This window comes from Manis pentadactyla, chromosome 10 (assembly GCF_030020395.1).
Source record: "Manis pentadactyla isolate mManPen7 chromosome 10, mManPen7.hap1, whole genome shotgun sequence".
NCBI lineage: Eukaryota > Metazoa > Chordata > Mammalia > Pholidota > Manidae > Manis > Manis pentadactyla.
The window spans coordinates 68,318,658-68,344,492 of NC_080028.1; the positions used below are offsets into that span (position 1 = coordinate 68,318,658).

The 25,835-nt window shown below is 36.4% G+C and overlaps 1 protein-coding gene across 2 annotated transcripts in view; it reads left to right on the forward strand.

The window, feature by feature from the left end:
* The first annotated feature begins 185 nt into the window (after positions 1-185).
* The window catches only part of C10H12orf50 (chromosome 10 C12orf50 homolog), a 33,348-nt gene continuing 7,698 nt past the window's right edge, over positions 186-25,835 (forward strand). Inside the window, exons 1-8 of one of the 2 annotated variants that reach the window (XM_057486896.1) lie at positions 186-212; positions 1,064-1,181; positions 20,322-20,480; positions 21,481-21,558; positions 21,641-21,754; positions 22,632-22,742; positions 23,931-24,038; positions 25,396-25,512. In XM_057486896.1, the coding sequence (XP_057342879.1) occupies positions 201-212; positions 1,064-1,181; positions 20,322-20,480; positions 21,481-21,558; positions 21,641-21,754; positions 22,632-22,742; positions 23,931-24,038; positions 25,396-25,512 (817 nt within the window). In that variant the 5' untranslated portion in view covers positions 186-200. The remainder of the gene's footprint in view (positions 213-1,063; positions 1,182-20,321; positions 20,481-21,480; positions 21,559-21,640; positions 21,755-22,631; positions 22,743-23,930; positions 24,039-25,395; positions 25,513-25,835) is intronic. The other variant, XM_057486897.1, reaches the window with a different exon arrangement.

A 25,835-nucleotide genomic window follows, 5' to 3' on the forward strand; every position in this document is an offset into this window, starting at 1 on the left:
TCTACTTATATTTTCTTTCATTAGAATCCCACTGTTGATGAACACTAACATTAGTATATTGAGTTTTCTACACTGTTGACCTTTTTTTTTAGGGTTCCCAGTGCCGATTCCGACACTGTGAAGAGGCCCTTGGCAGTAACACTGTGTGCTCATTATGGAGACAGCGAAAATGTTTCGAGCCACTTTGCAAATTTAGACACATGGAAATGCAGGTAGAATTAAGTCCACATCATGTTTGTTAAAACTGTCTCCCTTCAATAATAGTGAACTAAACTCTTATAACACAATAAAGAAAAAATAGTTCTGCCCTTCCAGTATATAATTCTAGGCATTTTACACTTTGCTCAACTTAAATTCTTAGAAAAATAGAGAATATGTTTTAGAAATATCCATCTTATCTTCTTTTTATTTTATTTTTTGTTGAAGTATCATTGATATATAATCTTATATTGGTTTCAAATATACAAAACAGTGGTTCAACAGTTACCCACATTATTAAATCCTCACCCCCACTAGTGCGGTTACTGTCTGTCAACATAGAGAGATGTTACAGAACCACTGGCTATATTCACCATGCCGTACTATCCCAGTGACCAACTTACATTATGATAGAGAATTTTTGTGCCCGTTTATTCCCCTCATCGTCCCCACCCAACCATGCCAACCCCTCCCCGATGGTAACCACCAGTCACTTCTGTGTCTGACTCTACTGCAGTTTTGTTCCTTCTGTTTTCCTTTGTTTATATATTCCACAAATAAGTGAAATCTTACGGTTTTGTCGAGATTTCTCCACCTGGCTTATTTCACTGAGCATAATATCCTCTAGGTCCATCCATGTTGTTGCAACTGACAGGATTTTTTTTAATGGCTGAATAACATTCCATTGTGTTTATGTACCACATCTTCTTTATCCATTAAATAGCAAGTTTAGAAACCAGGAAACACATATGATCCCGAATCAGTAATTGCAATAGTTTTTGTCACATTGTGTTGTGTTGTAGCACATTGATTTATTTTGAATGTGGCATCTGACTATTACATTTCCCCCACCTCCTTTGTCTAGCAAAACAGTATTTCATGCTTCTGGGAAACTCAACCTCTTGGTTGTGTGAAGATCACCTGTATGTTTTATCACAGCAAACCTCGGAATATCAATGGATTATTTTTGCCACCAAGTAGCAGTGAGTATATTGTCTGAATAACATGGACACACCATATTATAATCTGGTTTTGATGTAGCAGCATAGAATGACACATTAAATAAAGTATGGCCAGGTAAGTAATGAGATTTAATAGCCTCTGGATGATTTGGGATGATTCTGTCAGGAATCATGAGATGAAGCTTAAAATGAGTCAGCTAGTAGTTAACAAGATGTAGGAACAAAGAAAGAGCAAGTCAAACTTTCTCTGACTGGGTGTATTTACAGGATTTTGTTAATCTGAAAAATGAAATGACTGCTGACCTCACTAGGTGGAAGAAAACCGTGTCTCAGCAAACTATCACCGACCAGAGCTACGCTCAGACGTCCCGGTCTCACGGTTACCCCCCGTGAATGTGCCAAAGCCTGTCTCATAGGCGGGAGAGCAAGGGCACGCTCTGAGTTACACACTGTGGCTTCTAGAAGAGGAGCTATAAATGTGGTTCTTCCTGAGAGCTCAGTTGTGGAGAAAAGGCAATCCCATTGCTGCAAAAGCAGTGGCACAATTCAACCCACCTAAATTATAGGAAGACTCTAATATGTGGTGAACAGTAAACTAGGTTCTGGGAAGGGGATACAGAAGACACCATGCCCTAAAACAGTGAATGGCAAGAAGCTTGCTTAAGAAATTAGGAATGTCAGGTTTCACTAATGCTGTTGCTACTCTGCTCTCTTGTGATGGCCACTGTATTTCTCATGATGGAATCATTCTAGAAATGAGCTTACACGATATCAGTCCTTTGGGATTTGAAAACTTGACTTCAGATAATCCTTATAAATAGATAACTAAAAATTAGGTCCTCTGTTACATTCCAGAAAACTCTGAAACCTTGATCAATGCTTCTCTTCCTTACTAGAATGTAAACACCATAAGTATAGGGATCATAATTGGTTTCCTTACCAATGCTTTCCACAGAGTTTGGAGCACTGATGCTCAGTAAAACTGGATGTATGGATAGATGGAGGGGGGATGGAGGGATGACTAGTGAACATTAATGGACCAGGATGAAAGTTATTGCACCTACTAAGTGATTAACTTGGATAAGTGACTATTTGTATTAGTTTACATATAGGGTGATTTTTTTCATGAAGAATGTTGTACTAAATTATTTATATCTAGTTAATAGTTTGCTTCCTAATGGTCTATGGGTAAAATTACTAGCTTTCAAACTAGCTCTTTCAGGACTAGAGGAAAACAAAGACTGCACCTCTGGACAAAGAAAGGGTAGACTGCATGTGTAGCTAACAATTATTGGGCTCCCCACTATAAGACATGCCGTAGGCTAAGTTCCATAAGGGTGCATTTTATTATTCTCATAAAATGTATTATTCTCATTTATTAGTCATAGAATCTGGGGGTCAAAGATAACTTCCAGCCTTTTTTGGAAGTCTCAATTTCTTCAGCAGGTGTCAAGGCTGAGCCTGACTCTTGGAGTAAATTTTTCTCTCTCAATAGGGTCAAAGCTAGATCCATGCACTGGAACCAAATCCTTGTCCAGACATTCTACTGCCATTGTAAGAGGGGATAAGGGGAGTTCATAGGTTGCAAGTAGTCCTAAGGGGGGTTCATAGTCCTGCTTTCTCAAACATCCTTTTCTCTATCTATAGGGGACAAGAAGCCTCATGTAGCCATCTCACTTTCCAACACAGCCTCCTCATATTCACATCCACTTATCTGTTTTGAATCCATTAGGACTACTTTCATCCTCCCCTTTATTCCTGTTTATGTCAGTTTGTTTTTGAAAAATAAAAACACTCCTGTGGGTTTCTCTTTTACTGTCTGTATATATATATATATATATATATATATATATATATATATATATATATATATATATATGTATGTATGTATATAATATAGGATATCACAATGGATGCAGTTGAACAGCCAGATAAAGGGATGGCATAAGGCAAGGTCTGGGAGCATCTGGAGCACAGGAGCTTCTTCATCCATGCCACCCTCCTAGTGCTTGGATGTATTCACCAACCTGGAAGTTCGAAACCTGTACTCTTAGGATTTTCATCGAGGTTTCATCATGTAGGCATTAGTGACTATAAACTCCATCTCCAACCTCTCTCCTTTTCCTGGAGGATGGGGGTGGGAGGTGGGGCTGAAAGCTCCAAGCCTTTAATTGTGGTTTGGCCTCTCTGATGACCACCCCTTCCTCCTGGAAGCTACCGGGAGTCCACCCTGAGTCATCTTGTTAGAACCAAGGACACTCCTATCGCACTTAGAGGAGTTCTGTGTCAGGAACCAGAGTCAAACACCAAATACTAGAACAAAAGATGCTCTCAGTGCTCTAGTAACTTAGGAAAGTACTAGGGTTTTAGGGGTTTTGTGCCAGGAACCAGGGATAGACACCAAATGTATTTTCTTTTACTTCACATTAGTCAATACCAGTGACTCCTATCCTTATTTGGTTCCTTTCATCCACCTCTCCCCAGTTCCATTATCAGCACAATTATGTCTCATCTTATTCCCTCTGTTTTCCCTTCATCTACACACTCTAAGTGTCATTTCTCCTTATGGACCTTGCTGCTCCTGCAGCACCCTCCTGAGTGGTGGCTGCTCGCTCTCCCAGATCCCCAGTACCACTTGGCCTGGAGGTGAGGTAGAAGGTGTCCCTGTCCTCCCTGCCACTTTCAGATCATTCTCTGTCACTTCTCAGTGTGTAGCTCATGTCAACAGATTATAGCATTATTACCCCTCATTGCTGCTGGTTTTCACTTTCTACACCCATCCAGGTCCCCTTCCTTGTTTTGCAATAATACGAACTTCTGTCTCACTGTCACTCTAACAGTACTCCTGCATTAATTTTTGATGTTCAATATATAAATATTTGATCTATCTATCACTCTAGCTTCTCAGTTCCTTTAACTCAATTCTCTCACTGGTTTTATCCTCCCCCATCTCAGGCATTCTCCTAGTCATCCTCTAAATGTTAATTACCACCCCCAACTCCATGATCTCAATTATATGCATTTCACCCTCTGACTGACCTTTCTATTTCAATCCTTCTAGAACCCTGACCTAAATAATGCTTAAAACCCACTGGGACCTCCAATTCACCATCTGTTCACAACCCATCCCCCCTGGCTATCTTCTGTCCCCTCTATCTGGGCAATCTGTACCTTGCACACACCTGCCACTTTCTTTCTACTTTCTGGCTTCGCTATATTTGCTTGGCAACAATAACTCTGGTTAAAACACAACTCCCATTCACTCAGGGCCAATCCATTATCGCTGAACGAAGCTGCAGAAAAATATACAACCATGCTTACTGGGTTAAATTCATGACTTCAAACCTCAATTGAGGCCTTCATGCCAACTGCCAGTCATTCCACATGGTACTTCCCCAGTTCATCCAAACTCTCCTAAACTATCATTTCATGCCTTCTTCCCTCTCCTTAACCTCCTACCCCCTGTCTCTGGTGATGACCTGTGTCTTACTGAACTGAGAAACTTTAGTAATAATGAGAAGAGGACCTTTACAGACTTCCATCACTACATCTACCCACTTATTAGCATCTGAACTTGCCTCTTCTCCACTCTTACCAAGGAGGAGTGTGAGTAAAATTTCAATATTTCAAGAACCTCTCCCCTGGCTTTAGTTCATCTCCATACCAATAGGTGTTTCCAAGGGGTGGAGAGAAGGAGTCCATCTCCATATCAGTGGGTGATTACAAGGGGAGCCCGGGCCTATCTGGACTGGAGAGGCTGGGTGAGCTCTCTTCTTCTGCAGCCAGGTCAAGAGAGATGTGGGACAACTGCTTGTAAGAAATAAATAGCTTTCGCCCACGTTATTTCTGCCTTTGACTGATTTCGGTTTCAAAAGTATTTTGCCCCGGGATTTTCTTTCCGGAGTTCCAAGGGACTATCCATACTCCTATCTAAAGCCTATCTTTCCATTTGTTAGCTAGGTCTTACTCTCTCTTGTCCACTGAAAGACACTGACTCAACAATTCTTCCCTCTTTCTTCTATATACTCATTTTTTCATTCTTATTAGATTATTCCTATCAGCATATAAGCATTATTTATTTCATTATTTAAAATTTTTTTCCTTTCTCTTGATCCATACTCTCACAAGCTATCACCCTATTTTTTCTTTCCCTTTGTAGCACTTCTCCTCAGAAAAGTTATCTATTCTTGCTGTTATCAAACTCTCCCTCCCATTCATTCTCTCTTAATGCCATGTATATCAGGGATGTCACCAGTTAAATCCAGGGCGCAATTCTCAGTCCTTATATCATTTGAACCATTAGCAGCATTTGACAAGTTTGGTTACCCCTTCCTCATAGATACAATTTCCTTATCTAGCTTCTAGGACACCATACCCTCCTTGTTTTACTCTTTTTTTTCACTCTCCCTTGCTGGTTTTTCCTCTTTCTTCAAACCTCTTACGTTTAGAATGTTTTAGGAATTATTACTTGTTCTCTTCTCTTCCCTGTCTGTTCCCTTGGTAATTCTCATCCAGCCTCATGGCTTTGCTTATGATCCACACACATAAATGACTCCCAAATTTACACATGCATTTTATAGCCCACTCCTGTATTTCAGATCCCTATTTTGAACTTTTCTTTTAGGCTTTTAACTTGGATGACTAATACACATTTTCGGCTTAACATGTTCAAGACTTAACTCATGGTTTACCCCTATACTCCCAAACCTGCTACATCCATAGTCCTTCTCTCTTGGTTTAATGACAATTCTGTACTTCTGCCTGCTCAAGGCATCTGGATCATCTTCAAATTCTGTTTCTCTCATACCCCACAGCTGATCCATACAGAAATCTTGTTACCTCTGCTGTCCAATATACCCAGAATCTGTCTTTTCTTATCATCCCTACTACTCCCACCCTGAGCCAAGCCTCCATCATCATCTCATGCCTGGATTATTGCAATAGCCTCCTAACTGGTTTCCCTGCTTCAACTACTATCCCTCTCTATTGTTCAGAGCATAGTTGCCAGAGTGATGCTTTTCTACATATATCAGATGTTACCTATCCAGTGGCTTTTCATTTTATTCAAAGTAAAATCAGAGTCCTAACAAAGGTTTAAATGATGCTACCCGATTGGTGCTCTGTTACCACCCTGAATTTATCTCCTGCAACTCTTCTGCTTGCTCACTCTGCTCCAATCACACTAGTTTTCTTGCTTGTCCTGGCATATGCAAACATGCTCCTGCTTTCAGCGTTTTGCATGTGTTGGGGAGGGAAAACTTTCCTTTACTCTTCAAAGTTCTTCAAGCTGGTCTAAGGACCAAATGACATGAGACAGTGTAACTCTGGGGGTAAGATATGTTCCCAGCCTGGGGCAAGTTACCTTTGAAGTTGAAATCAGTCAAAGGGAGAAATAAAGTGGGAGAAACCCATTTATTTCTTACAAGCAGCCATCCACTTTTGCTTGCCCATGTCTCTCACAACTGGCAGCAAAAAAGGGACCCCACCCAACCTCTCTGGTCCAGATATGCCCTCAGTCCCCCTTGTAATCACCTATTGATATGGAGATGAACTACTTCCCTCCACCTTTTGGATACACCTATTGATATGGAGATGTACTAAAGCCAGGCAAGAGATTCTGGAAATATTACTATTTTACACATAAACAGATTAATAGGAGATAATCAAATTTAATTACATTCATAAAGGGAATCCACAGACATGAAATTCTAAAGGCAGTGAGGCAAAATGAGGTGTATTTGTCATCCTGAGCTAAGGACAAGAGGAGGTGGGGGTCTGAGACATCAAAGGGAAAAGGAGGCAATTCATGGAAATATGAAAGAGTAAATGTGTAGTAAACAAGTGTTTCTGGGCCACACAGAAACCCTGGGACCTAGGGATTTTAGTGAATATGAGACAGAGACTGTGGGTTTAGCAGAGTAGGGTGACGGTCTCTGGAGAAAAAGCAGAGCAAGATAATTACAGTCAGAACAACGTAACAATGTGCAAAGAAGTCCTTATGAAAATTCTCTGTTAAGCATTATGCAAAGTCACACTCATTCTCTAGGGTAAAGATACCACACTAGGTATATAGACATCTTCAGTGAAATCAGTTAAACCTCAAAAGGCCAGGAGCAACTTGGCCTGGAATGTTTGAGTGTTCTGCAAATAAAGAAAAGCATCTCAGCCTAATGCGTGACTTCACTATATCAATTATATCATGACAATGTAAAATTTACCTTAGCCTCCTAAAAGGCCCAGTTTATTTTAATTGTACCTATGTGCTGTTTTCCCTTCTCTAATCCTAATCAAGTAATCTGCAACATAGGCAAAAGACTAATTTGGTAAGCAATCCCAACTGTAAACAGCTCTAGCAGACAACAACCCAGAACACCTTGGGGGCAGGGCAGATGGTACAAGTCTGCACCCCTAGTCCTTCATCCAGATGCCTGAAAATCCTCAACCGACTATAAATCCCCTAGACAATGAGCCAACCACGGACTCTCTTGTCCCCTCCCAGCGTGAGCCAGGAGTTCTGTCCTCTCAGTTTACCTCTAAATAAAAGCCTCTACTTTGCCCTCCTACCCTGAGTGTTTGCAGAGTTCATTCTTCAGCTCTGCAAACAAGAACCCCGGCATCAAATACACTTTGCTAAATTCCTCCTTGTCTACCACTCCTAGTTCATATTATAGTGTAATTATTTATGATAAAACAGATCTTCCATGTAAATCCTTTTTATGCAGTTGCTGGGGGAAGAGGGAGGTATCTTTCTGAGTCTTTTGGGCCGTGACTGTTTTCATCTCTCTGCAACCTGTAATCTGCACACTGAAGTGGCACATCCTGGGGTAGCCTGCCCTTGCTCCTCCACAGGAAGTGCTCTTCTCCCAGTATCTTCATGGCTGTCTCCTTCACGTTTTCAAGGCCTTGCACAGATATCACTTTTAAATGAGGTCTATCCCAAACACCCTATTTGATATGTAGTCAAGTTTCCCACTTCCTCCCTACATAATTTTCCTGGCTTTGCTCTACTTTCTTTTTGTCATATCCCTTATAATTTTCTCAAATATAATTAACTTGTTTACTACATCTTTTGTTATCTGACTCCTCCCTATAGAATGAAAGTTCCATAAGAGCAGGAGTCTTTATTTTGTTCATTGATGAATCCCAAGCACCTAACATAGGAACATATATTATCTTTCACATGGTGGCTAATTCTACCCTAACAAGTCCTCAACACTATGCATTTGTGTTAAGCAGACAACTGTTTTTCCTCTGCCCAGACACCTTTCTGTGCTGTAGGAAAGAGGATTTAATTTCCAGACTAGGAAACTACCATGCCCAGTTGAATTACGTATTGAACTACTTTATCATCTATTCATTTTGGAAATATTTGAATGCCTCAGAAAGTATAATTTGATCTTTTGTGGACCTAATATTTCCTACAATATTTCCAGGAACACTGATCCAACAAGGTTCCTATTAGTTAAAACTGGGACTATAAATCTTCTAACCTTTAACAAAGATTATATTATAAAGCTGTACCTTTATTAAAACCCACCTTTTTATGTTTCAGTAAATACATATAATTTGATAATTTCAGGGTGGGATTATGACAAAACTTTTCAGTTACAAAATATAATTCAGTATCAATTCACATTGTGCAGTTTATGTGTAACTTTGTCTCAGGTTAAAGTAAGATAAAATTTAGATATTTAATTTAAAATGTGCAAACTGTGACAGTTTGAAGACAATTTCTAGGGCTTCTGCTTGAAGAATTGAGACATATCAGGTGATCCATATTAAGTGGGTGAGTTGGAGCCACAGCAATGCTAAGTCACCCACTGTGCTCTTCAAGAATAAGGCACTTGCAGAAAGCAATTTTTCAATAGTTGATTTGCCGTTGTATGTCACCTTTAAGCACTAAGTGTAATTATGAAGTTTTGCACTTTTTGTCTGAGAATATAAAACTGCCAATTAGTCTTTTTCGCAATTTATACTTTCATCTGCTAACAAATTAAGAAAAATTTTGGACACTTTTGAAAGAGACTTTATTTAAATATTCCCAAGTGGACATTTAAAAAAGAGGCGTAATCTCTATGGTTGTCATCTCCAAGTTTAAAAGCAAATAACTGCTAAACCAAATGACAGTGCTAAGAAAACAAAATTCAGCAGATATTTGCTCTAATTATAAGAATTTGCTAGGCATTTCTGAGTATGTTTCATGTTTTCTTTGCAAGCTAGGCACTTGCTCTTTTTCCTATGAGATACATTAGAGTGGATTTCGCCAAACTTCCTTTTAAGAAACTTCCTACATTTTGCTAAGAAACCATTTGTTCAAAACATGGTAGCTCAAACATTGAAGCAATTGCTCATCTCCTTGGTTAAGAGCCATGTTATTTTTCTATAATGAGTATGGACTGGGATAATTTGGTTCTCATTAATCCTAAGGCAGTGTCTTAAAGATGCCTTTAACAACTGACTATTTGGCCACTTTAAATGAACTTTGGATTAGCTCACTTTAAAAACATCTCTCGTAAATGAATATGTGTACATGACCTTTTTATTCTAAGTCTTGAAAAGCCATCATCTAATTATTGTTTTTTAAATAGTTTAATGGACACTGTCTCTTCTCATCCATAGTCCAAAGCACTTCTAAACCTGCAAAACAATTAAGGCAGGTACTCAAATATTAATTCCCTAGGCCTAACATTTGTTAGCTCTGTCTGAGACCTCCACAACCTTTCTCCTGAGGAATGTATAAACTGAAATTTTATTATGATTTTTTGAAAATGAAGTAAGGCTGTGAGAAATGAGGAAATCTCATATTCAGTGTTTTCAAATAATCTCTTAAATTAAGTGTTTTCTATGTGAAAGGACTAAGCTGGACACTTAGCATGCCTAATTTTATTTAATCATCACAGAAAACTGTAAAATAAATACACTTAAAACCCCACAATATAGAAGAAAACATAGGCAAAAATCTCTTGAATATAAACATAAGCAACTTTTTCCTGAATGCATCTCCTCAGGCAAGGGAAACAAAACAAAAAAGGAACAAATGGGACTACATCATGCTAAAAAGCTTCTGTACAGCAAAGGACACCAGCAGCGGAACAAAAAGGCATCCTACAGTATGGGAGAATGTATTTGTAAATGACATATCCAACAAGGGGTTAACATCCAAAATATATAAAGAACTCACACTCCTCAACAGCCCAAAAGCAAATAACCCAATCAAAAAATGGGTGGAGGATATGAACAGACTTCTCCAAAGAAGAAATTCAGATGGCCAACAGGCACATGAAAAGATGCTCAACATCGCAAATTATCAGAGAAATGCAACTTAAACCACAATGCGATATCACCTCACACCAGTTAGGATGGCCAACATAGAAAAGACTAGGAAAAATAAATGCTGATGAGGATGCAGAGAAAAGGGAACCCTCCTACACTGCTGGTGGTAATGTAAACTAGTTCAACCATTGTGGAAATCAATATGGAGGTTCCTCAAAAAACTAAAAATAGAAATAACCATTTGACCTGGGAATTCCAATCCTAGGAATTTGCCCAAAGAAAACAACTTCTCAGATTCAAAAAGACATATGCACCCCTATGTTTAGTGCAGCACTATTTTCAATAGCCAAGATATGGAAGCAACCTACATGTCTGTCAGTAGAAGAATGGATCAAGAAGATGTGGTACATACACACAATGGAATACTTTCCAGCCATAAGAAAGAAACAAATCCTACCATTTGCAACAACATGGATGGAGCTAGAGGGTATTATGCTCAGTGAAATAAGTCCGGCAGAGAAAGACAAATACCAAATGAATTCCCTCATTTGTGGAGTATAATAATGAAGCAAAACTGAAGGAACAAAACAGCAGCAGACTCACAGACTCCAAGAAGGGACTAGTGGTTACCAAAGGGGAGGGGTGGGGGAGGGAGGGAGAAGGGGGATTGTGGGGTATCATAATTAGTGCATATGGTATGTGTGGGGTCATGGGGAAGACGGTGTAACACAGAGAAGACAAGTAGGGACTATGTGGCATCTTACTACACTGATGGACAGTGACTGCAATGGGGTATGGGGGCACTCGATAATAAGTGTGAATGTAATAACCACACTGTTTTCCTTGTGAAACCTTCGTAAGAGTGTATAATTATACCTTAATTTAAAAAAAACACAATAAATGAGGAAGCAGAGGCCTAGAGAAGCTAAATATTTTAGGCAGGATAGCACATCGCATAAGTGGCTGTACATGAATTCAAACACAGTTCTGTCTGACTCTAAAACTGTCTCCCAAAAACACAGATAGAGTACTCCAGTCGTTTTGGTCATTTGAATGGGCCTACCCATGAGACCTTCTAACTTGGCTTCCTCCGAGGGAATTTTATTCCACACTGCCCTATATTTTTCTTTTGGAGCTACTAAGGTCCTTTACATTTCACAGAAGATTCTCTTTTTCGCTTTAATTTCCAGTAAACAATGGACTACTTCTAGCATTTCTGAGTTAAGTGTATTCCCAAACAAAGTTTTCTCTTTCTTTCTCTTTATTTTCTCAATTTATTTCTGGCCATACATCAGTGGAACTTGTTCCCTTAATTATCTGAAGCCCAGAAGCCCCAGTACTCCATCTGGTGTTCACCCAATCCAGAGGTCCTCAATTCTGCCTCCCAATTAGACTCACCTAAGGAGCTTAAAAACACAACAATAACTAACAATAACAAAGAAAAAAAATTAAAAAACCCAAAACAGCTCCCGATCACCACCAAGGCCACAGTTAAATTGATGAATGCTGGAGCTCAGACATCAGTGTACTTTTTCTCCTCCAACTTTTCATTTCAAAAAAATTTTAACCTACAGAAAAGTTGCAAGAATAGTTCAATGACTACCTATCCACGTCCTCATCAACAGATTTGCCAATAAACATTTTGTCATTTACTTTCTCTCTTTCCTTTATTGTACACATATATGTTCATATAATGTACAAGTTCATATATATGCATATACCTTTTTTCTTGAACTATTTGTCAGTTACAAACATCCTGACACTTCATCCCTAAATACTTCAGCAACTCCATAACTACACTACACATATGACCCTCATATACAGGAAATTTAACAATGATATAATACTAATGTCTAAGATTCAGTCTATGCTCAAATTTCCATAGTTGTCAACCATGATCATTATAGCAGTACTTCTCCAAATTTAATATTCATAGGGATCACCTGGAGATCTAGTGAAATTGCAGTCTGATTTAGCATGTCAAGGCTGGGGCCTGAGACACTGAATTTCTATCAAGCTGTCAAGTTTCCAGGATCATGTGTTGCACAGTGTAGTCTTATAGTTGTTTGTTGTGTTTTGTTTGCCAATTCAGGATTCAATTAGATATCATTTGTTGCAGTTAGTTGTCATCTCTCTTTAATATCTGTATTTCCCTGTATTTTATTTCCTTCTATGTCATTGACGTTTTAAGGTGTTCAGGACAGTTACTTTGCAGAATCTCCCTTCAGTGGGAATTTTTTGGTTGCTTACTCCCAGTTAAATTGGTTTGTCAATAAAACTACAAGGAAGATGAAATCAGTATATTTAAAAATCTATGCATGTGTTTCTCATGTCCTAGACAAACCATGACACATGCGTGCTCTTAATAAATTACTGAGAATTGATTAAAAAGAATTGAAGTACCTACAAATTATACAAAAATAAGCACTTTTTTATACTTTCAAGCAATGGAAAGGATAGCGCCCAAATCCCAGAGAGAATAATTAAAAACAACTAACTTAGTTAAAAATAATTGAATTGTTCACGCAAAAGATTCTGGTAACTTATATGTTTTACCTCTACATTTATGTTCTAGCTATGGAAAGGATTTATAGCAAGAAAGATTGCATTTGACAGCATACAAGACATCTATTTGAAAATTATTTGTTTTGAATTTTGACAAAGCAGACAGCAGTTTTTCATTTTTGAAATGTCTGGGCATGACACAGTAGTCTGTCATATGTACTAAACAAGACTGTCTTGGTTATAAGCCGTGGTGCCCTGTTAAATGTTTAATACTGACTCTCCTACCCATGTCCACTCTACCAAAAACAAACAGAAAAAAGGCTACATTTTTAAGTTTCCTTGGAGGAAATACATTGCCATAGATGATTTCACCACAAATGTAACATCAATTGGTTTACAAAATGCCTGAAAATTTAGCAATCTGTTCCCATATATTGGTCTGACCCCACCCCAGCATACCCCTGATCTTAAGAGAAAGCCAGTCTGATTTAAGGGAAAACTAGAAGTTATTGGCTCATGTAACTAAAGAGATTAGGGACAGAGCTGATGTCAGACCAGGTTGGATCCAGGGTTTCCTTTGCCATTGCTTGGCTCCAGGCTAGACAAAATTCTTCATGTACTGAGGTTGCCCCAGAAGCCTCTGATGTAGGTCCTAGAGGCAGGATAAGTAAAGATGGAAAACTAACTCTGTGTCAGACCGGGGTTAAAAATCTCAGCTTGCCACGTACTTGTGACTGCAACCTTGGGCAACTTAATGTCTGTAGCCCAGATTCTTCATCTGCATAATAGGCAGTGAAAATATCTATGTCATGGGATTGTTTTAGGAATTTAAGAATTGATATCCAACATTAATAATTTAGAAGAGTACCTGGCAGAGAGTAAGCACTTGTATTTTCATCACAATCATCATCATTCTAAATAAACTTTAGAAGAAATAAATCTTTTTCCATTTAAAGCCTTAACTTTGAACCTCATCTAGTGAGGCAGGGAAACATGCTCACCCCTAACAACTGTTTAGGTCATGGGAATGGCTAGTCTTGGGGCTAAGACGTCATCCTCATTCAACTAGATTGAAGATGGGAAAAGGTGATTCTCTCAAGGAAAGCTTATGTCCTTTACCTAAAGTAAGGGAAGGAATAACACTGTGGCAAGCAAAAATAATCATGTTTACTTCATAATATAAAAAATACCTTTTTCAAAGAAAACAAATCCTACCATTTGCAACAACATGGATGGAGCTAGAGGGTATTATGCTCAGTGAAATAAGCCAAGTGGAGAAAGACAAGTACCAAATGATTTCACTTATCTGTGGAGCATAAGAACAAAGAAAAAACTGAAGGAACAAAACAGCACCAGACTCACAGAACTCAAGAATGAACTAACAGTTACCAAAGGGAAAGGGACTGGGGAGGATGGGTGGGAAGGGAGGGAGAAGGGGGAAAAAAAAGTGGGGGTGCATTACTATTAGCAGACATAATGTAGGGGGGGTATAGGGAGGGCTGTTCAACACAGAGAAGACAAGTAGTGATTCTATAGCATCTTACTACGCTAATGGACAGTGACTGTAATGGGGACTGTGGGGGGGACTTGATGATGGGGGGAGCCTAGTAAACATAATGCTCCTCATGTAACTGTAGATTAATGATACCAAAATAAAAAAAATACCTTTTTCAGAAAGTTAGATGTGATATATCTGAACATACTGCAGTTGATGATAGCGTCATGAAGCTACACTTTGGGTAGAAAAATAAAGGTGACAAAAGCTATTAATTTCTATAAAATTCATGGGAAGTACATTACCGTTGTTCCTTGAAATGCAAACCCTTCAGTCTCTGGGCTGTCAAGGGAAAGTTACTGCAGATCAACAAAGGCATAATGATAAGTACCAAAGTTCTCAGCACACCATTGTTTGAGCCATTACAGAGAGGTAAACTTAACCGCTATTTGAATGAAGGTTTTTTTGGCATTACTTTATTACCAAGTAATTCACCTGAATTTCTTATTCCATATTTCTAACTGTGTAGTTTCTGGTCATTAAATGTACTATCTTTCCCATACTATCAATTTTTCCTTCTGACATGCACTGAATTGTAAAGTATAATAAGCAGTGGTCTTTATTTTTAATGAACTATTCCATAAAATATTTTTCACTAACTAAACTCATCATAAATTTAAATAGTTGCAAAGGATGTACTTGACCTTTTTTCATTACTGACATCCAATGACATTTGAATTGCCATAGTTGTTTGATACTCATCATCTATGTAAATAAATATAAGAAAAACAATCTCAATAAAAATTCAAACAGCTCCTAAAATTTGTATGGAAATGCAGAACAAAGAATAGTCAAGACTGCTTCAAAAACAATAAAATGATAGGACTTGTTCAATAAGATATGAAAGCCTAAAATAGGCTTTAGGTGGGCTTTAGGACAGTGTAGTATTGGCCAATGGCTAAACAAATTGACAGATGGAACACAATGAAAAGCTGAAAAATATCCTTGCAGAGATGAATCCTTGCAGAGATGTTGATTTGTAACAGGTATCATGGTTGAGCAATGAGTAAAGGATGGCCTTTTCAGTTAAGGAGGGAAAAATGGACTACTCTTATACTGTATCTAAAAACCAATTCTAGGTATATTAAACCTAATTTTTAAAGGTTTCAGAAGGTAATAAGGACATAAAAAATTATTAAAGAAAGAATGAGTAAATTTGGATATATTAAAATAAATATTTCCATTCAGCAAACACCATTAAAAGGATTAAAAGATAAGCCACAGAATGAAAAGATATTTTCTTATGTGGTGATATGACCCTAATAAAAGATTTGCACTCAATATTTGAAGAAAAATAAATAAAATAAAAAAACAGAGAACCTACCAATTAAAAGCAATGAAATCAAATTGGTAATCAAAAACTACCTAAGAACAAAATTCCAGAACCAGATGGCTTCACAGCTGAATTTTATCAAACCCTTCTTAAAGTATTCCAGAAAGTAGAAGAGGAGGGAATACTTCCAAACTCATTCTATGAGGCCAACATCACTCTAATACCAAAACCAGGCAAAGATCCCACAAAAAAAGAAAATTACCGACCAATATCGCTGCAGAACATAGATGCAAAAATCCTCAACAAAACATTAGCAAACTGAATTCAAAAATACATCAAAAACATCATCCATCATGACCAAGTGAGATTTATTCCAGGGATGCAAGGATGGTGCAATATTCAAAAATCAATCAATATCATACATCACATAAGAAAAAGGTCAAAAATCACATATCATGTCAATAGATGCTGAAAAATCATTTTAAAAATTCAATATTGATTCGTGATAACTCTTAACAAAATAGATATGGGGGTACATACCTCAACATGATAAAGGCCATATTCAACAAACCCACACCCAGCATATTTAATGGCTAAAAGCTTAATCTTTTCCTTTAAGATTGGGAACAAAACAAGAATGCCCACTCTCATCACTTTTATTCAACATACTACTGGAGGTCCTAGCCACAGCAATCAGATGACACAAAGAGATAGAAGTCTTTCAGTTTGGTGAGGAAGAAGTTAAACTGTCACTATTTGCAGACAACATGATATTGTACATAGAAAACTCTAAAGAATCCACCGAAAATCTACTAGAACTAGTAACTGAATTCAGCAAAGTTGCAGGATACAAAATCAATACGCAGAAATCTGTTACATTCCTATGTACTAATGATGAACTAGCAGAAGGAAAAATCAGGAAAATAACTCCATTTATAATTGCATCAAAAGGAATAAAATACCTAGGAATAAACCTAACCAAGGAAATGAAAGACCTATACCCTGAAAACAAAACACTCATGAGAGAAATTAAAAAGACAACATTAAATGGAAATACAGCCCATGCTTATGGATAGGAAGAATTAATATTGTCAAAATGGCCATTCTGCCTAAAGCAATGTACAGATTCAATGCAATACTCTATCAAAAAACCACCACCATTCTTCAATGAACTAGAACAAATAGTTCTAAAATTCATATGGAATCACAAAAGGCCCTGAAGAGCCAAAGCAATCCTGAGAAGGAAGAATAAAACTGGGGGGATTATGCTCCCAAACTTCAAGCTCTACTACAAAGCCACAATAATCAAGACAATTTGGTATTGGCACAAGAACAGACCCATAGATCAATGGAACAGAATAGAGAGCCCAGATATAAACCCACACATATGACCCATTAATATATGATAAAAGAGCCATAGGTATACAATGGAGAAATTACAGCCTCTTTAACAAATGGCATTGGCAAAGCTGGACAGCTACATGCTAAGAGAATGAAACTGGATTATTGACTAACTCCATACACAAAAGTAAACTCGAAATGGATCAAAGACCTGAATTAAGTCATGAAACCATTAAACTCATAGAAGAGAAGGGGATTAAGGGCACAATAATTCACAGAGAACCTGATGGAACAGGTTTCTTTGTGTTGGCACTATTGACATTTGGGGCTGGATATTTCTTTGTCGTACATATTGCAGGATGTTTAGAAGGATCTTTGGCCTCCACCTACAAGATGCCATTAGCATCTTCCCAGACAAAACTACATTTAGCCATTGCCAAATATGTCCTACTGTGGCAGTGGCAAAATCATCTCTGAGAACCAGTGTGATAGAAGTAATATAAAGACAATTCCATTTAAAAATGGGCAAGAATCTGAATTGACATTTCTCAAATATATACAAATGGCCAGTAAACTCATTAAATGATGCTCATCATCATTAATATTAGATAAATGTAAGTTAAAACCACAATGAGACACCATTTCATATGCCCTGGAATGATTTAATCAAAAGGATAACAAGTGTTGATAAGGGCGAGGTGAAATTGGAATCTTCATACATTACAGGTAGGATGGTACAGCTTCTTTGGAAAACAGCCTGGCAGTTCCTCAAAAGGCTACATAGAGTCACCATATGTCCAAGCTATTCCACTCCTGGGTGTATACCCCAGAGATGCAAAACATACATCCACACAAAAGCTTGAACACAAATGTTTGTATCTACATTATAGCAGCCCATAAAGTGGAAACAACCTAAGTATCATCCTGTGATGAACAGATAAATTGTGGTATATTTGACTATAAAATGGGATGAAGTATTATTATAGATGACAGCATGGATATAGCTTGAAAATACTATGGTAAGTGGAAGAAATCATGTACCAAAGACCACATACTGTATGATTCCACTTACATGAAATATCCAGAATAGGCAAATCCATAGAAACTAAGCATATTAGTGCTTGTGTAGGGCTGGGGACATTGGGAAGACATGAACACTAACTGCTGGTGGGTTTGGGTTTCTATGAATATACTAAAATTTCCAACTGAACACTTAAATGAGTTAATCGTACGCAAATTATATCTCAATAAAGCTTTTAAAAAATGTGACTCACATTTATTGCTTCAAATATTTAGTGCAGATTTTCTTTACAACTGATGATAATTATTGGAAAACACTGAGAATAGCTAAAAAGGTTTGTTTAAAACCATGTCTTCCCTTCAGAGTTTCTTATTAGTGCTCTCGTATCATTGATGTATGAGACTTCTCTTCAAGAGTAATATATTCTTTAACAATAGTTCAGAAATAGAAGAAGCAAATTCTTCAACGAAAATTCTTAACTACGACAGTGTATTTGAATTCAAAACATTCCAACATGAATACCATGTGAATTTCTAATACCATGTGAATTTCTAATACCATGTGAATTCATTTTCTGTCACTGCTGTAATAAATTATCACTAACCAAGTGGATTCAACACCTCAAGTTTATTGTCTTGCAGTTCTATAGTTTAGAAATTAGGTGCAGATTTGTCTGGATTAAAATTAAGGGCTATAGTCCTTCTGGAGACTCTGGGAGAGAGTCTGTTTCTTTGCCTTCTCTAGTTTCTAGAGAACATCTGTATTCTTGGTTCACGCCCCCTTCCTCTACCTTTGGAGTCAGCAATGAGTAGTAAACTTCTGACATTGCATCACTCTGACCTAGCTTCAATTGTTACATCTCTTTTCCTGGCTTTCTTCCTCTGTTTTTCTTTTCCACTTTTAAGGACCCTTTTGATTGGGCCTACCTGAATAATCCAGGATAACCTGCCAATTTTAAGATAGCTGCATCCTTAAATACATCTGCATCCTTAATTTCTCTTTCCCACAGAACCTAGTATATAAACAGGTTCCAGGGATTAGGACATAGACGTGTTTGGGGGCCATTGTTCTGCCTACCACACCATGATTTTCTACTGGTAGAAATGTCATATAAATCAAGATAGTGGAGAAAGCCCTACAGGTTCATGGAAGTTTGATTAAGCAGGAAAGGAAGATTTCTTTTTTGGTCAATGTACTATAGTAAATTTTGACATGTGTGAAGGGTAGGAGATTTTTTTTGTATATTGGAGGAAAGGCTTTTGTGAACTCAGGTCTGTTCTCAAGCAAACCAATTTTAAAGGAAAAATGTGTGGAAATTGAAAATCTGGAATAGGGTTGATTTATTTCAAATTACTGAGATGGCATATCCACCAAAGGCTTCCTATAACCCAGGACCCTGCTAAGATGATCATTGATTTGGAGCAGTCGTTTCTAAACTTGGCTGATTTCATAATTACTTAAAACATTTAAAAAATAGTATCAGATTTCCAGGCTTTAATGTAGACCTGCTGAATCAGTAGTTCAGAAGCAGAGACCTGAAAGATGTTTTGAATAATTTCTTTAGTTGGTTCTGATAATTAGCCAGATTTGTTAACTACGAGTTTAGAAAACAATGGGAGCTGAGTTAGCAATATTAGAAGACAACTGTTCTCCAGCTTTTTCTGTTAGTTGCAGGTTGGTTTTGAAGGTTGTAGAACATTTAAATATAATCTAGGACTTTGGCCAATCTGCAGTGTAGCTAATAGAAGAATTTGAAAATATCATTCTTCTTACTTTTAAGAAATCATCCCCCAAGCCACAGAAAATGAGAACCATTGGATTATTTTTCCTTTTTTGGACATACATATTCTACCATTATAAACTATGCCTTATGTAAATTTGTCTTTTTTAATTTGTTGTAATGCAACTAGTTATTTTTATCCCACAGATCTAATGTAAGAATACAGTAATATCACTTTGCATTTATATCAAAAATTTAGTATACTAAATTATGGTTATAATTAACATCTAAAGCCTATGAACTAGCAAATTGTTCACATTTTTTGTAAGTTTGTTTAATAACCTTTACAGAAATAAGGAGACACATCTTTTTTTAAACAAATTATGTAGCAAATCAGGATAACAATGGTTGATCATTGAACATGTGCATAATACATATGTTGAAAAGCCTGAAATGTTGCATTTTCTTTGTAGGTATTAGACTACAGAAAGAAACTCAGCAAGGAATTCCACCCCCAACCCAGAGTCAGGAACCCCTGAAACCTCAGAGGAATATATCACTACCCATTCACGCTCCTTTAGTTATAAAAATTAACTTTGAGGAAGAAGAGGAGGATGATGATGAACAAAATGGTTAGTAAGCCTTTTCTCAATTTACAATGCACATTAAAAGACCTCACAATATTTCATACATTTGTTTAACTGTTAGAGGTTCATGGTATATAAGGCAGATTTGAGTGAGAAAATGGTTTTAATTTTATTAAGTATATTAAAATCATTATGTTCTAATTTGTTCTATGTCTACACATGCTTATGCTCTTTTGGACTGAAGGTTTTTGTATAATAGCTGGGTGACAGATCTCATGTTTAAATATGTACAGTTGTTTATAGGGGTACTCATAACCTCTTATATTTATATATAACTGAACATTGATAAAATTGATTTATATATCTTTTATTTATATGTAACTAAATATTGGCATATCCTTCTGTCTGATATATGCTTACATCTGTCTCATATTTAATCCTGGAGGTTCTAGATATACATGGAGTATTTTATAGTTTACAAAAGCTACCGTCTGTATTATCCCAAGGAAACCTTGCCAAATTATAAACAGCATTAGAACCCAGGTCTTCTGCAGCCTAGTGCATCCTATTCTTCCCATATCATCACAAAACTGTGGTGCCAGTAGATGCACACAAACAAGAGAAACATGCAGAAAAGTAGACTCTTCCTTACTGCCCTTGAACACATCCTGTGGGCTCCAGACCACCACAGCCTCTGTGCTCAGTATTACACAGAACTACTCATTCCTTTATGTTACTCCTGTAGCTCCGCATCCCCAGACCCACATTCTCCTCCAAAGAACATGATCTCAGCAAGTGAGTCTATCCCTGCTTCTCATCTCAGACGCATAATGTATGATTAGGCATTTAATTTCTCTCAACCGATTCTAATACATGAAAAACAGCAATTAGAAACATTTGCCAGTATGGAAATCACTGATTTTAAATATTAAAAAAAAAACAGTAATCCATCCATGAAAACAATATTTGGAATTTTTCATTATGGTTTATAAATTTTCATATTATTTGGCATTGGAACAATTTAATTTAAAAATATATCCTATAGATGCATCTAGTTTATGGACAATGACCCCTGAAGAAATTGAAGAACAAAGAGCAATAAAGGAGATATGTTACAAATCTGGTAAGAAATCAAACATTTGTGAATTTTTCTAATATTTGATGTGACAGATATACTAACTATCACTTTTCTTATGGGAGATTAGGTGAATACTACAGATTTTATACTTCTCCAGATATTTCATCATCAAAAAGCCTAACCTCTACAGCAGAAATAGAATTAGAAAAGCCTTTGGAAAATGGCAGTGAATTGCAAGAAGGTAAGGGATGACAAGGCAACGCTTCAAGGTGATTTGTGAAGGATACTCAGTCCAATAGGCTGTGAATTATTTAGTAAGATGTACACTAGAGTTAAATGACAAGACATCAGAATTGAGAGTGAGAATGAAGTGCTTTTCTCAGAGGACCTTAACTTTAACATGAAAAGCTGCTATTAATATAATTATGCTTTCCCAGAGATGCCACAGAATGAGGAGCCTTCATAAACACATGGTGACACTGCATCCCATGCAGTAATTCTGTAAATAATTTGCTTTTATGATTACATATTTCTTTGGAAGCAATTCTCCCTGTGTAATAGATGTAGAGTTTTCTGGTTTAGAATCCAATCCAGAATAACATGTGGTATTACAATTTCATTTCTCTTTTATTCTCCTTTTAATAGTATATTTTATAAGAAAATTATCTAGAGCTATATAAGAAAAATGGTGAGACTTATTTAATTACCACAGTTCAATTAGCATTTTTTAGTCAGTAGTAAACACAAATAGTTTTTACTCATTTTCTTTTCATGGTATATAAATAAAAACAAAAGAAGTATCACAATTCATTATGTGAAAAACAAATCAAATAGACTAAATGTATTATGTACAAACTATAGTGTTAGAAGGCTTGAACTTTTAAATTGCCATTTGATAAATTATCCACACATGCAAATAAATTTGCTTGCTGCTTTCCTGATAATTAAAGCATTTGCCTAAAATTTATGTATTTATAAATCTACTTTCCATCATATCACCATGCAAACAACACTTGCATTAACTTTTAGGGTTTTACTATCATCATGAATTCTATCACAAACTTATGTAAGCATGTAGTAGTTCCCGGGATGATTTTTCTTTTTTAAAAAACTTCTAGGGGATGGTCTTACAGTTCCAAAAAAATTTAGCCTATGTGAAAAGCAAGGGGAGATGAAAGCATCATTGGATGGAAAACCAAGGACTGACCTTGCTGCTTTTGAAAATGGAGGTGAGTTAATTTATTACTGGCTGATTCTGAATATATCATATTAAAAATGAGTTTGAATTTTCTCTCTCATAACTAACTTAGTTTCTTCAAAATCTTTTTGACATTTTTATTGCTGGCTTTGAGTAAGGTCCTTGGGGCCAAGAACTGTATATAATCAATTGCTGTAAATGAATCCCTGCAGTAGACTCTCTGGTACATGATGTACTTGCCATACATATTTGTAGAATAAATAATCTTATGTTTAAACAACTGAATAGATGAATGGGGACATGTATTTAAAATTTAGAGATGACTGGAAGTTAATATGCTGGAACAATGAGTCAAATTTAACAAGGTAAACTCACAGAAGGATGAACATAAAGTCTTGCATTTTATTTAGTTTCAAGATAGTCATGGCGGGTTTTCTTAAAATTGGGAAAGAGCTGACATGATAGAGATGGTGAAGAAAAACGTATTTTTTGTCAGCCACAGAGTTTCAAATGAGTCAGTAACATCTGTCAGCTACCAAATAGCTAAGGTAAATTCACCCTGAATTATTAGGAGTAGTATAGGAAGATAATGAAATGTGGTAACTCATTTAAAGTACTCAACAGAGTCTCTGACAAATAGAAAAATGCTCCATAATGTGAACTATTATTATAGCAGTTCCACTGATTTCTGTATACTCTAGTCCATATTTGGTGTCATTTTTAAAGAAGGCTACTTGAAACATATTTTATGTTAGGAAGGGTAACTTGTATGGTGAAGGATCTGAAAATTTAGTGTATAAGTATTTAAAGCAAGTATGGATTTTTATTTTGAAAAATTGAAGACCTTTAAGGAACATAAAAAATGACTTTCATATTTCTGAAGATATTATATGGAAGATAAATTATATTTACTGTATCTCTAAAGGGTGGAAGAAGTGGAAATAAAGATTGTTATACATTAAAGGAAAATGTGCTGACTATGAATTTTCTTGCAAATTATCTGTATGCAAGTGTACATATTGAATATTCATATTCAAATTTGCACATGTATTAATCTAAACATATATGATATGAATAGAGATGGGGATGGTATCACTGAGAAGTGTTTGACAAAAGTGGGTAAAAAGGGATATTGTAGGGGGTGGATAATCCTGTGTTGAAAGATGGTTTTGTACAACTTACTGCCATCACTGCCACTGACAGTAAGGTGTTGTCCTAGGAGGTGACTGCCACGTCCGAAAGAGGATCATTGTGCTTGGAGTAGACAAAAATAAAGCTTTAACTGAAAAGAAAGAAATCACCGTGTCAAAACGTTCAGATACTAAAGGTAATTTATCATTCTATAATTTTAATCCATTTGTAATTTGAATAGACAAGTTATTCACAAAGTTAGACTGCTTTAGAAACCAATACAAGAGGCAAGGTAATAAATAAAAATATATTACTACTAAATGCACTAAATAGGAGTTAAGAGCCCTAAGGTTCCTTGACTCTGTCCCTAATTGTTTGACAATGGGACTTTTCTTTTAGTTCATGTCCTTATCTGAAATACTGGACTGTTGGACTCCATACAAGTCTTGCTAGCTCTGCAGTTCTTAGTTCTCTCAAATGGTAATACCAAGTCCTAACTTTAGTTTCTTTTCCAGCTTCAAATACTCAGTATGATTGAATTTTCTTAGAAAGCTTTTTTATTAATACTGTGAAGAGTATTAATCTCATGACAGCCCCATTTATAATTATTATCAGCTTTGGTTTATCACTAATCAAGAGATATGATAATAAAATACATCTTCTATAGTTCTATACTGCTCTTACTATGCTTACAAAATCCCAGCTGGTACCTCTGTGCTGGGCAGCTTAGTCACAGACTAAAAGTATACCAGTCCTGTAACTGGATGGCAGGATGGCTTCACATACTCTCCATTCAAATATTAACTAATTTTACCTACTATTTTCTCCACTGTTAAATAAATGTCCTCAAGAATAGATTAAGGCACTTGTGTCCAAATTATTCTTATGGAAAATTACTTGTAAATCTCTCTTCCTCTTTCTCATTCAGAGATGGGAAAGTCTGCCCAAACCACCAAAAGGAAAAATAAAAACAAGAACTCTTACTACACCAATAATGATAGCCACAATCCACGTGTGGCTGTGTAAATTTAAGCTAATCGAAATGAAGTAAAATTGAAAAGTTCAGCTCTTCAGTTTGCACTAGCCAAATTCCAAGTGTCAGCATCCACATGTGACTGGTGGCAATCATTTCAGAGAGCACAGGTTTAGAAGATTTCCATCATTGTAGAAAGCTCTGTTGGATAGCCCAGCTGTAAGCATAGAATTTGTGAAAGTTGTTACATTTTAAATATTTCTGGAACTTTAATTTAAATCAGACCATTTGATGTTACACTGATAATCTTTTAACACTTTGGAGGGATTAAAAATATTGCCAGAAATATATAACTTACATATTGAAGATAATGGCTGTATTTCCGAATTTTTAATGTTTTGTTAATGACAAGCTTTGGGGACTTAATGTGGTAATTAGGGAATTTCAGGGATACATGGTAAAAGTTAATATACATACATATTTTTTAAAGAGGTGCACTCATCATATGTTTGAAAGTGAAATTCCAACTGAAACACTTCTACTAATATTGACATTTTATTTTCTTAATTTGCTTTGAAAGATAACAAGGACAACCCTGATCCAGAGTGTTCCCTGACTACCCAACTAGTAGCTACAAAGCATGTATTAAATGCTACTGAGAATGTCAGTGTGAAGTGCAGAGTGGATCCCTCTTCAAGTGAGACATTAGCTCTATAATTTTTGGCCATATATATATATATATATTTGTCTTACCATGGATTTGTTTTGCTTTTTTTAAATAGAATTTTTAAAAAGAAAGAAAAAAGGAAGGTTTGGAAATTATTCAGGATTAAGAATTAAAAACCCAATATTCTTCTACTAACTCTGACAATGAATTATGACGTAGGTCCTAGTAAATTACATACTTTCCCACTAGTTTAATTTAGGTGTTAACACTAATAATATGCCAGCTTTTCAGAAGATTCATTAGTATAGCACTTTAAATGTAACCCATAGTGGGTTATGTTGGCAGGTTTTTAT